Here is a 12250-nt window from a genome sequence, read left to right on the forward strand (position 1 = left end):
CTACTTGCCTTTACTGGGACTGGGAAACTTAATTTGCTTTACCACACATACACACACACACACACACACACAACCCTATTGCTTTTCCTGAGAATATTATTTATAGAGAAGTCAGAGATATTTAAATTATCACTTGAACGAGAAATGGGCTTTTAAATACCCTCTCTTTCTTGTTAGTAACATCACGATTATAAAAGAAATATAGATATAGTTAGTCCAGGCATTCTGCACTCGAGTTAGAGATGTAATTATTATATTAGAATCACGGATTTTAAAAACCCCAAGTTGTAAGTTCATTTCCTACTATAATGTTAAAGGCTTTCTATACTTCTATATTAATTTTAATCTTTGTTCTATAGATACACAGCTATTTAGCTGTATTTTTTTCAGTTTAGTGTTCTTACTTGAATGATGATGTGTGGAGTAATATACAAGTTAAGATCCCTTATGAATGTTAATAAAATATTTACACAATGCAGGTTTTTCATTTTTGGCATTTTTGAAAACTTCTAATTGACACTAAACTTCTCAAGTTCAGAGAACTTTACACAATTTAGGTTTGCAGATTTTTGCCAATAGGTTTCCATTAGGGGGCTCTCGAGGTTTGAGATGGTAAGCCTTGATACCAATAACGCTTCGAAGCCTTTACTTTCTAACGTTCATCTCACTCTTTCCCTTTTTGTTTTGTTTTATAGAAAAGGTCACGGATCGCCTACAGTGACGAAGTACGGAATGAGCTCCTAGGGGATGATGGGAATTCCTCAGAGAACCAGGTAGAATGCTAATCAGGAAGGCCCGGTGGGTGGCTGGAGGGTGAAGGAGGTCACTGGCACACTGGGCTCTCAAGCTGCTCCTTAACAGCATTAGCAGCAACTCATGTGGAAGCGATACTGTTTAATGCAAAGCTGGAGTCTTAATCAACTTCAAAATGTTTCTTGGAGATCTTACATTTAACCCTTTACCTTGTGATCACTGTCTGCTATCTTTTAAAAAAATCTTTTCTTCTCTTTTCTTTATTATTTAGTACTTAAGGAATAACTTGAAACACACTGTTTGCAGACAAAGCCAAGGTCTTCACCTCAAACACATTTAAAAGGAATAAAAAAGTACATAATACAGCTTTGATAATGCAGTATAATTAAATCAACACTTGCAGCAAAACAAATGAAAGTAAGCTTTCAAAATTCAACAGCACAGCTCAGTCTCCTATTGTGTAGCTTCTTAAAAATACATTCACCAAAATGCAAATTATAGGCACCAGTGTGAAACTTGGATACCCAGATAGAGACCTGTTTCTGTCAAACAATAGTAATAATAATAATAATAATAGGATAAGTCTTTTTTTGCACTTTAAGATATGCACAGGCAAAAAATAAGATACAAGTTTTCTGAAAAGGATCTTAAAACTTGGCTGTCATTTCTTATTGGATCACACCGTAGTGCTGTAGGTCTGATTATGTTCTACTTCTTTTTTTAAAATTAATACTGCAGACTTCATAAATTCATATAGATAATATATACGACTTTAAAGAACTGTTTTAAGCACCTCATTGTAGAGATAATGTCTCACACACCCCTAGAGACTGATTGGTTGCAGGGAACTTAACAAGCAAAACCTGAATGTATTCATTAATGTTACTTTGGCAAGTATTGTAAAGGTCTGTACTCTGCTGAAATAGCACTGAACATAAATCATGGACTGGGTAAAGCAACATTTAACAGCATAGTGAAACATAACATTTGATCCATGTTATACAATCTGAGTAATGGTATTTACCATTTCAAATAGATTATAATTGCTGAGATTGTATTACTATCTTGCGTAATGTTAGTTTTATACACAGGGCTGTTGCTTGTATGATTAAGGTCTCTGCCTGCCCCTCAAAAAGAGGAGAATCACTGAGCTGATAGTTGGTTTTGATGAAGTTCTCACTTCCTCCACTATTTGGATGCTATCAGCCTGAGTTCAGACATGTAAACATGTTCATATTTGACTTGGGATTTCAGCTTTTCTGACTGAAATGTGAGAATAGTTAAAAAAAAATAGTGCATCAAACATAAAAGAATGGTGTGATGAAGGGGTTTTACTCATAATAGATTAAATAATGTGAAGATGAGAGAGAAAATATTTTCTTCTTTTATAAAAGTGAGATTTGGATTGCTCATACCGCATGAATGAATGAATCATAATTTTCTCTTCTATCTGCTGTAAAAAAGCATAGTCTATTTTGCAAAAAAGTGAAATGTGTAGTTCCCATGTCAGTTCTTTAAAAAGCTACAGATCTTTTTCCTCATTTGAAACTACTGCCTAATGTAGAAGAAATAGAAAAGATGGGGGTGTTCCTGTCTAACTCAGACTCCTTTATTGTAATGGATGTTGTAGTTCTATGACAGGAATCCTTTTTTAAAAGCATGTTCACTTCTCTTAATGGACGTTTTATGTGCCTAAAATATTTGCCTTACATACATATACAGATGATTTTTATGCCTAAAGAAAACTATTCCACAAAAATACATTTGAGTCCATATTTTCTCAGTTTTTCAAATTGTATTTCTGTCACTTTAAAGTGATTATGCAGAGACTTCTCCTGGACTTGTATAAATCAAACTTACAAATTCTGGATAACCTGAAGTTTAGTGGTAAGGAGCTGTCACTTCAATAAATAGAGTATGATAAATTATAGTCCAGAGAATATGTAACTTAGATGACTACTTACACGAACTTTTCAGTCAAAAATTTGAAGGATATTTGAAAGTTCAAAAAAATATGCTTTACTTTATAGGTATTTTGTTACCAACTATACAGCAAAATTTTCCTATGATGATGAAGTCATTAAGTTTTGTTTTGAGGCTCTTTGTCATGTAAGTGTCACAATATAGGAATTAAAATTTCTCTAATTGAAATGTCTCCTTAACCAAATGTGGTCACTTGAAAATAACTTCTTGTTCTGTATTAGGATTCATTTAGACTAAGAATTCAAGGAAAAGATCTCTCTCTTCTTTTTTTTTTTTTTTTTTTTTTTGTCTTTTTCCTTTTTATCGGTACCAGGGATCGAACTCACGACTGCCTGCTTGCAAGGCAGGCGCTTATGCCGCTGAGCTAAATCCCCAGCCCCTAAAAGATCTCTTTTTTAAGAAAGTAAAAATTTTAATTTGGTTCTTCATATTAGTTTTGTACCTCAGAAGCTAAGAAGATAAAGTGTTTTAGATAGGATTATCTGTAATATTTATATAAAAATGTTTTTCTATATTATTGACTATATATAATATATACTTATATATTACATATTAAGATTAAATTATATATAGATTAGAAAATGAAAATAAAAGAAAAGGTAGCAATGATTACAAGCAGGTAAAACAAAGTACTGACTATTTTCAATGCATTGTATACATCCAGCCTATAGAGGTTTCTCTGTGAAGATTTAGACAAATGTAAGTGCAATAAATACTGTTTCTCATCCTGACAATTTATGATGCAGTTTCATAGGCATCTAAAGCCTGTTAATGCATATGATTATAATTTTTCAATTAACTTTAAATTCATTTACTCAGATATATAAATGTTTACCTAATTCTCTGGTGGGTATATAAATAGGTCTGTGATGATTGGGAATGCCAACATTTCAGAAAATTAAAATTTTTCAAATGCTTCTTTAATTCCCTCATAAAATACATATTTCATTTTGTTGCAAATTAATTGCTTTGTATAAATTCATTTCTGATTCATACCCATTTCATTCAGGCAAGTACAGCTCATTCTTGACTTACAAGAAAGGGACAAAATTACCTACTTTACACCTTTGAGTGCTATTTTGTTACCAGCTTTATAGAGATTTAAGCATAATCACTCTCTTTTAAAATGTATTTGCCACTCAGTATGGCAACATTTACCACTTTGAGAGAGTTGAGTTCTTCAATGTAATGATGCTGTTTGGGAATGGAAACTTAACATTCTTGTTTTCCTCCCCTGAAAACCATTTTCAAAATAGGAAAAAAAACAACTTGAAGAATAAAATCATAAAACTTTCCATAGTGAAGGAGGGTAACAGGACGAATAAAATGTCCTGAGCTCTAGTTTTGAGCGCCATTTGTTTCACAGTTACCCTATGTTAAATTATACTGATCCATGACTGAGTAAATCCTATACAGAAGATTCAAAAATATACAAATTGTAGGATCGTTCCAAACGTGTGGAAATGTTTGTAGCAAAGCAATGTTTAGCAGATAATGATTGCTTAATTTTTAAATACGAGATTTTCTTAAGTTCTGATTTGGGCTTGCTGTGCATAAAGTGTGTCAAACTTCAGCTACAGACCAGGGGGTGAAGTCGGTCAATTTAATTCCCCAAGATCTAAAGAAGGTCGGTATCATTTCATACAGCCCTGGCAGAGCAGATCATTACCAGGCACAAATCTGTTCGTTACGTGCTGAGGGTTTATAGCAAAATAAATAGACTGTCATCATAAGTTCAGAAAATTGTGTGTTCGACCCACGATAATGTGTAAAGGGCGTTTAATAGAGTTCAGCATTTATTCGTTATCTGTGTGCGGACAGAGCCGGCAGTCCCGTTATCAGCTGGGGAAAAAAATTCAGTAGTTGTGGGGTCACGTGGCCCAGCGCACAGAGGCGCGCGGGCCCTCGCGCTCTGCAGTGCGGTTTTGATTTCAGTCACAGCAGAAGGCTTAGCCACAAGAGATTCCACCGGTTCAAACCAGCGTAAACCAGATTTTTTCAGCCCACAAAGGAACAGATTACCTCTTGTATCAAATTCTACATTGGGGAAAGAAATCTTTGTTTCAAAAAAGATGTTGATTATCTTAACTCAACATTGTGGCATTGCATACTTTCATGTCGCCTACGATGGAGCTAATAACTCCATAAAATAGAAATCACTGCTTACAGTCTAGTCGAAGCATTGCTAATTTTCAAAAATGGACTGTCTTTTGTTTACTAGAATGAATAATTCTTGGCCTAACTGAAAAAGGAAAAAAAAAAAAATAAAGATTAAAAACCCTCCCATTTACCTAGCTTAGCTACAAATCCGGTGTGGAGCTCGAAGGCAGCCATGCAGCACAAACAAGATAGAGCGTTTTTTGTTTGGAACCTATTGAAAAAACAAATGGGTAGCATTTTAAACACTCATTGATTATGGCAGGGTGCATGCCCCAAATGGTCTCTATTGCTGAGGAGTAGTTTTAAACTTTGCCCCTTTAAGTATCATAGTCGACTGAAGAATGATGCCCCCAGAAGAAAGGAGCTGTGCGATCAATTCCCAGATCGCCTCTTTCTGAGAATTAGTGTTTGCCTTTTTCTCCCATGATGTTCCAGTAGCAAAGAGAAAGATTCCGATATGTGATAGGCCAGGTATTTTAGTTTAAAATTTTACTTCGTCTAGAGGAGGACTTGAGACTTTCCATGTGAAATAATGAGGTGTTTTACACGTGCACCCTGGATGATTGTGGAGAGAATCAATGGGTTTAAAAATAATGACAATTTCTTGTCCATTTTGAAACTCCATTAAGTTTCATTTTTGTTACACACATAGTAAGGTGTTACATAATAAACTATATTCCTTTCATAAAGGATTCATAACTGTTTTGAAGTTTCGTTCTTTTGTACCAGAAATACTTTTCATATAACAACTGCAATTACAGAATAAGCTGGAATGCATACTGCCTGCTTTGAATTTGAGACAAAAACAGCATTAGGCATTGAGAATTGCACACTATCACAGTAAACATGATAGTCTTAGAGAGATATATAGTGAGCATTTTGTAACACCTTCCTCTCAAAGCAATAGCTTAATTTATTGGCCTGCATATGTCGTGTTAAAACAGAATGTTACAGATATTTGGATATTTAAAAATTATCACTGGTAGAGCTGAATTGCTAACGATGCAAATTTCAGACCTAGAATGTGACTTGGATCTGTTAAACATGGGTTTCAGTTTCTGTTCATTGCAGAAATCTGGTAGTCGTCTCAACTACAAAGTTGTTTGTGGTTTAGAATAGTGTCAAACACAGAAGATGAAGCAAACATGACTCTTACCATTTTTCCCCTGCTTCTAAAGAGTTAAGCAACTTGTTTTGTGTGTTATTTAAGGCAAATAGAAAAATGTTTTATAAAGGAGAATTAAAATGTTATAGGAGATACAAATATGTACAAATAAGAGTGGTTATTGATACTACTATAGTCAAAAGAGATTGCAATACAAATAAATTAAGAATTCATTGCTTTGAAATGGCTGGGTTTACTAGATGAGGGCAATTGACAGGAGAAGAAACATAAAATTAAAATGAAACTATGTCATATGATTATAGTTGTCATAAAACAAAAAGCAAGCCAAACAAAAATCTAGAAATTAACTCTAGTGTGTAAGATATTTCTAGGCATAGTGAAGTTTTCCTGTTACTATGTCATATATAGGTATTACCTTTACTGGCATGCTTTATTCTCAAGTAAAACAGTGTTAACTCCTAAAGCAATCATAGATCCACATAATAACTTATTGTTTTAAATACTTAGTATAACCAACACATGAGCTATTAATCATTTTCATTTGTTGGAAAATCTGAAATCAGCTGTCAAGGTTCCAAATAGAGAAACAACCTGAAAACTTGTATATACAAAACCTCTTCAGTGGTACATTCTTAGAAGAGAGGAACAGTAAACTTGTTTTCTTTCTTTATAATATAGACTTCTATGAAGTCATTCCCCTTTATTTCATGATGGTGTCTTAGATGTACTTTAAAAGAGAATTTCACACTATTCTCTTGGTTTAATGTGACAGTGTGAGAAAGTGATCTTTATTCGTTCAAAAAACTCTGCATGTAGTCTATGTTTAGGTTCTTTTAATGTGTTTGTCTGTGATTTTTAAATGCTAAACATGTAAACAGATAAATTGTCAATGTTAATTCTGTATCCTGTCACACAACTGATCTTTCTTTGCTGCCATTTCTTTCCTTTTTATCTTTTTTTATGCATTCATGTTGCAGTTGATAAAATTACGTGAAGAGGTGAGTACTTCCTAGTTTCCTTTTTATTCCTTTAATTCTATTTTTACTTATAAAATTGAGTTTATAAATCTGAAGTGGATCTTTGCATTCATTTCTCCAGAAAAGTCTACCAAAGAAAAAGATATTGACTTTATTGCTCAAAAATCTGCCGACCATCTTCTAGAAAACAGCTATTTCTTAATCACAATTATTACAAGGATTGTTGCTCTTTGTTGGTGTTGGGAGAAGTTAATATTTTAAAGACAAAATGGAAGGAATAATAAAGGATATCTTAAAACTATGTGGAGTGTGACTTTATTCTAGACTGTAACTTTAGCTTTGCTTTATTTTTGTTTGTTTCCTAAAGACATGAATAAGGTTTAATTTTTTTCTTGTATTCTGATTTCCTTTACCAAAAATTATTCTTAAACTCCTTTGTCTCACTCTAAAATTTTTGATTCACCATAAGACACTGTGACTCTATTATCCTTTGAGGAAACATACATACGTTATAAATGCCCTGCTACTCTGAATACTTAGATGTGCAACAATAGTCAAAGCTCCCATCCTTGTTAAACACCTTCCTTTTTGTAGGAAGTAGGCACCCAATTGAGTTCTCATTTTATTAAGTTTACTAGTTTCATAATGTAGGGTCACTTTTTTTTTCTTGGAGGTCTAGTAAATCTTTGTATCAGTGTTAGTAATTTTACCTTGATTGGTTTTTTTTTTTTTTTCTTTTCTTTTCTTTTCTTTTCCAATTAGGCCAAACATACTGAATATGCTTCAATATTCCATTTCAGAGACAGAGTAGTTGTGTTTTTAATGTCACAAGATTAAGATATTATTTTTCCATTAGGATATAAGTAATAAGCCATGTTGTGATATTAAAATTACCTAATTCCTAATTTCTTATAATAACCAAGAGTACTTTGAGCTATTTTCAAATTTAGGTTGACTATATTGATTGCGATTTTCCTAGAAGTTTTTTAAATTGATATATCATTGTTCCCTGGGTAATGCAAATACTAACTTACAGCTTGTAGATTGTGGTTTTCTACAATTCTGCTTGAAAATGTATTAGTGATGTCCTCTTTTTAAAGTAATAATGACATGTAAACAGAAGGGGAAATACACAGAAATACCTGCTCTCTACAATCCTTTTGCTTTTTTTAAAATTCATTTTACTTTTTTATGTGAGATATATATACTAAATGTAATTATATATAATTTTGATGTATATCATGATTCTTTTGGCAAATGATACATGGACATTTTTCTTCAAAGTAGAATATCCATTTGTATATATTTACATGTACTCATGTTTAGGTGAAAGATATGAATTTTAAATGTTAATAAAATTAACAATAGTCTTGAAAATTTCAATACAAAGCTTTTATCCCTGAATTTAAGCAATGACTAGTAGCAACTATCGATACTTTGGTCAGAAGATTCATCTTCGTGAAGCTGAATGGTGTGGAATTAGAAATGTTAATTTTAAAAGCTGAAAACATCATGTCTGCATTTCTTCTAAAATCCGTTACTGTTGATGGCTTAATTATTTTATTGTGCCTATAGCAAGAGCTATCAGTCATGGTTCTGGAGTTCATGTTTTGGAAACTGTATCTTAGAATTATAATTGAGAAAAATAGATCATTCAGCTAATACAGTAATATCCTCTGAAATACTGTCCTGTATATTTGTTGGTATGGATGTAGCACTGATATTTATAGACTAGATTGCAGTGATGACACTGAACTGGCATATGGTTTGCTAAGAAGTGATTGTCTCTCTGTCAGGATTCTAATAGGAATCATATAGTGAGTGATACTCAAGACTTCTTTCTTCCAGCTCCCTTCTAAGAAGACAGGCACCCATCTGTTTCAAAACATGTTTTGTTGTGTTTGGAAACAAAGTGTCCCCCATTCCCTGCTTGTGATGCTCTTTTCGGGCTCAATCCTGGGAACGAGGCATGCTTGGAGGCAGAGTTGTAGTGTGGAGAGAGCTGATGTGGTGTTGGCTGTGCTGAGCTGTTTGAATCCTGCATCTTCAGCTCTCTACTCTGCTCAGCTCCTCACACAAGTTGCGCTCCTGCACAGCTTCACTCACCTGCTTTGAAAAGGGCTGAGAAGAGGGTGAGAGAATGAGTTTGGGATGGAGTGTGGGGGCAAGTTGAAAGCATGCGCTGCTACTGTAGTGTATTTCCTTTCATTTGTAGCGACCAGGGCAATGTACAACTAAGGGAACAATGTAAATAGCACAGCTGTTACAAGAACTTGATTTTCGTTTGACTTAAGTGAAGAGGTTCCAAAATACAAAGTGAAATCCTGCTGGAAAGCTGCTGGTAAACTGATAGTCCTCTTGTGTGCAGATTTACTCTGATAAAATCAAACCCTCCTTAAAGAAGAGACCTGCATTATTTAGAAATATACATTTTTAAAAACTTCTTTTAGAAAATTTACTCCCAGTATTGCCATAGAATACCCTGAATTATTTTACATTTAAGTAGTTTGTTTCTTGTACTATATATATTAGCATGTAAGTAGAATGTTCATTTCTAGTTTTGACCTACATTTTTATCTATAATAGCTAAATATTTTCTTTTAATCTGGAATTTCATCCAATATGAAAATAAACCCAAAATCTTCTTTTCTTCATCTGGGTTAAAATTAAAATTTACTCTTGTTTTCATAGATCTCATTGATACATCTTTAGAGATTTGCCAGTTTGAAGCTAAGTCCTTTGTTAAGGTAACAAAAAATTCAGAGAAAAAAAAGCAACCCTTATTCCTATAACATGCATATAGGGAGAATTAGGAGTAGGAAAGTTATTTTTAACAAGGTTTAGTAGTTGTAACTTTATTTAAAATATCATCATTGATGCCTTTTTTTCCTCAATTATAGCAGTCAGTGATTTTGCTTTTTCATGATATAAGAGGCTTTTTTCTTTTCCTCCATTTTATAGATTTAGATTGTTTTCCATAAGGAAGGGGTAATATTTCTCTTAATTTCTCCACTGTATGTTAGACAACTCCATTAATTATTATGGACTGTTACTGCAGCTTCCTGACCTTCACATCAGGTCCTATCTCTCTGTTCTAAATGCATTGTTTTAATGATTCTCTCTCCCCCTAACCCTTCCCCCAAAAAAATTTTCAAGGAAAGCTTTGATGTGGCTTTAGCTGCCTCTAACGTCTGGCCGCATCTCAGATGTGTCACCTATGCCAGGAGGGAATAAGGAAATCACGTTTTGAATGGTAATGATAACATACTAATCACTTCCTTTCTTTGAAGATGGAAGCGAGATATTCTGTCAGCATCCCTGGCTGCTAGAGCTTGGAGGCACTGGTCTAGGTGTATTAGCTTAAGTGTGCATGTCAATACAGCTTGCATCTCCAAGATCCATGGGGGCTCATTAGAGCAAGGTAGATCATTTCGCTCGACAGCCACTCAGATAATGTGTGTGGCACCTCCTTTTTTTATTATTAGAAAGCATTTCTTCGATTTTAAGTGATATCTGTCAACAACACAAAGTTGTAGGAGTTGTAGTTGCTTTTTTTCCTTTCTTTTTGTCCAAACACCAAAACTGATTAGAGAGGAAAAGGTGTTAATTTATACAGATACATCTATGCATGAACACACACAGATATACAGTTATACATAGTCACATATTCTATACCAATATGCATTCTTTATTCATTCATAGCCATAATTAACTTATAAATCTATTTTGACAACCTGAGTAGATCTACTGTATGGTTAAATTAAAAAACAACACAGTCTTGACACACACACACACAAAAAACAAGCTTAGAAGCTGAGAATTGAGATTCTCTAATTTCTTCATCAGTTACAATTAAAAGAAGTGTATGTGATGTGTCATTTTAGTTGACATTCAAAAGCACTGTTTTAAAAGTTCACCTTCAACCTAGTGCCATATATTTGGAAATAAATCCACCCTTTTTGTACATCTGTGTAAATGGAGAAGCGTGTGTCTCTTGTTTCTTGATGTTTGGCCCTAGTTGTCTAAACTAGAAAGGCTGTTTAGTATTCTGTTTTAGTAGCATATGTTGTTCTCTATGGCATCTGCTGCACATCCAAAATCGAGGAGTATTCTCTTAAAAATAAAGTTCCTGTTTAAAAATTACTATCTGCAGGAATCAAAGGAACAAATGATTTTTTGAAAAATGATGGTATTTTATTAAAAATAAGCACAAATAGGAATCGTGGATCTATGCACTTCTCATCTCTGCTGAAATAGAATGATCTAATTGACTCTAATCTTCATATATTTCTCAGTGTTTTAGAGTAAGATTCATTGTGACTACTTACAACATGAGTCTATTTTTAAAACAAAAAAGTGAATGGACCATATATTGTTGATTGGAAATCTGTGCATTGTCAGTTCCTATACTGAAAGAGTTTCAAAAATTAACTGTAATAGATTGGGACCCCTCCCCTCAAATATTGGGGCATACAAAGGCATTATGTTTTTAAAAGGCAAAAAAAGAACATTGTAGACGGCTGTGTGATTTTTTTCCCCTTTTTCTTTTTCAGAGGGCACATCTGCTCGATAACACAGAGAGGCTGGAAAGGTCATCTCGGAGACTAGAGGCTGGATACCAAATAGCAGTGGAAACCGGTAAGAATTCTGAGAGTGAGCAAATTGTCTTGCTTATGCACAGCAGTCTTCACAACACATGACATTTCAGGGAAACTTCAAAGGAGTCGCAGAGACAGCAGCCCGAGATGTGGTTTACATATTGGGGAGACAATTGGGAGCTTATTTGCGCTTATCTTTTTTCAAGTTAAAAGGCATGACATCTACTGAAAACAGTTCCTGAGGTTTAAAAGTATACATCTGAAAAGAGATGGAATACTTTGTCTAAATTCTACATTTGTCTTAATATGCAGTTACATGTTGTCAGTTTACCCACCCGCAATGATTGCTAGCACACCGTGCAGTCTCCAGTTGTTTGCTCCTTTATGCTTTATTCACATATGTAAAAATTAACATTTTAATCAAGCTAACTGATGTGAACTAGGGACAGGGAAATAATCGTACTGTTTATTTTGCTTATTTTTCCTGCTTTTGGAAATGGTTTCTAATGATCCTGTATTTTTTAAAAATCATGAACAGAGTCTAATCAGATACGAAAAAATTTGTAGTAAGCAACAAAGGTCATGTTCAGGGTAATCTTATTAGCAATTAATAATTACTATTCAAAGCTTGGCTTGAATTGACAAGTTGTTAT

General features: G+C 33.8%; 1 protein-coding gene across 12 annotated transcripts in view; it reads left to right on the top strand.

The window, feature by feature from the left end:
* The window catches only part of Vti1a (vesicle transport through interaction with t-SNAREs 1A), a 370470-nt gene that overhangs the window by 84467 nt on the left and 273753 nt on the right, over positions 1-12250 (top strand). For 9 of the 12 annotated variants that reach the window (XM_013158219.3, XM_003475211.5, XM_063244702.1 and 6 more), the window contains exons 4-6: positions 696-773; positions 7000-7020; positions 11553-11637. In XM_013158219.3, coding sequence (XP_013013673.1) covers positions 696-773; positions 7000-7020; positions 11553-11637 — 184 coding nt within the window. The remainder of the gene's footprint in view (positions 1-695; positions 774-6999; positions 7021-11552; positions 11638-12250) is intronic. The other 3 variants (XM_013158218.3, XM_063244708.1, XM_013158220.3) reach the window with 1 other exon arrangement.

This window comes from Cavia porcellus, unplaced genomic scaffold, assembly GCF_034190915.1.
Source record: "Cavia porcellus strain 051 isolate PalLab524CR breed Dunkin Hartley unplaced genomic scaffold, mCavPor4.1 scaffold_2, whole genome shotgun sequence".
NCBI lineage: Eukaryota > Metazoa > Chordata > Mammalia > Rodentia > Caviidae > Cavia > Cavia porcellus.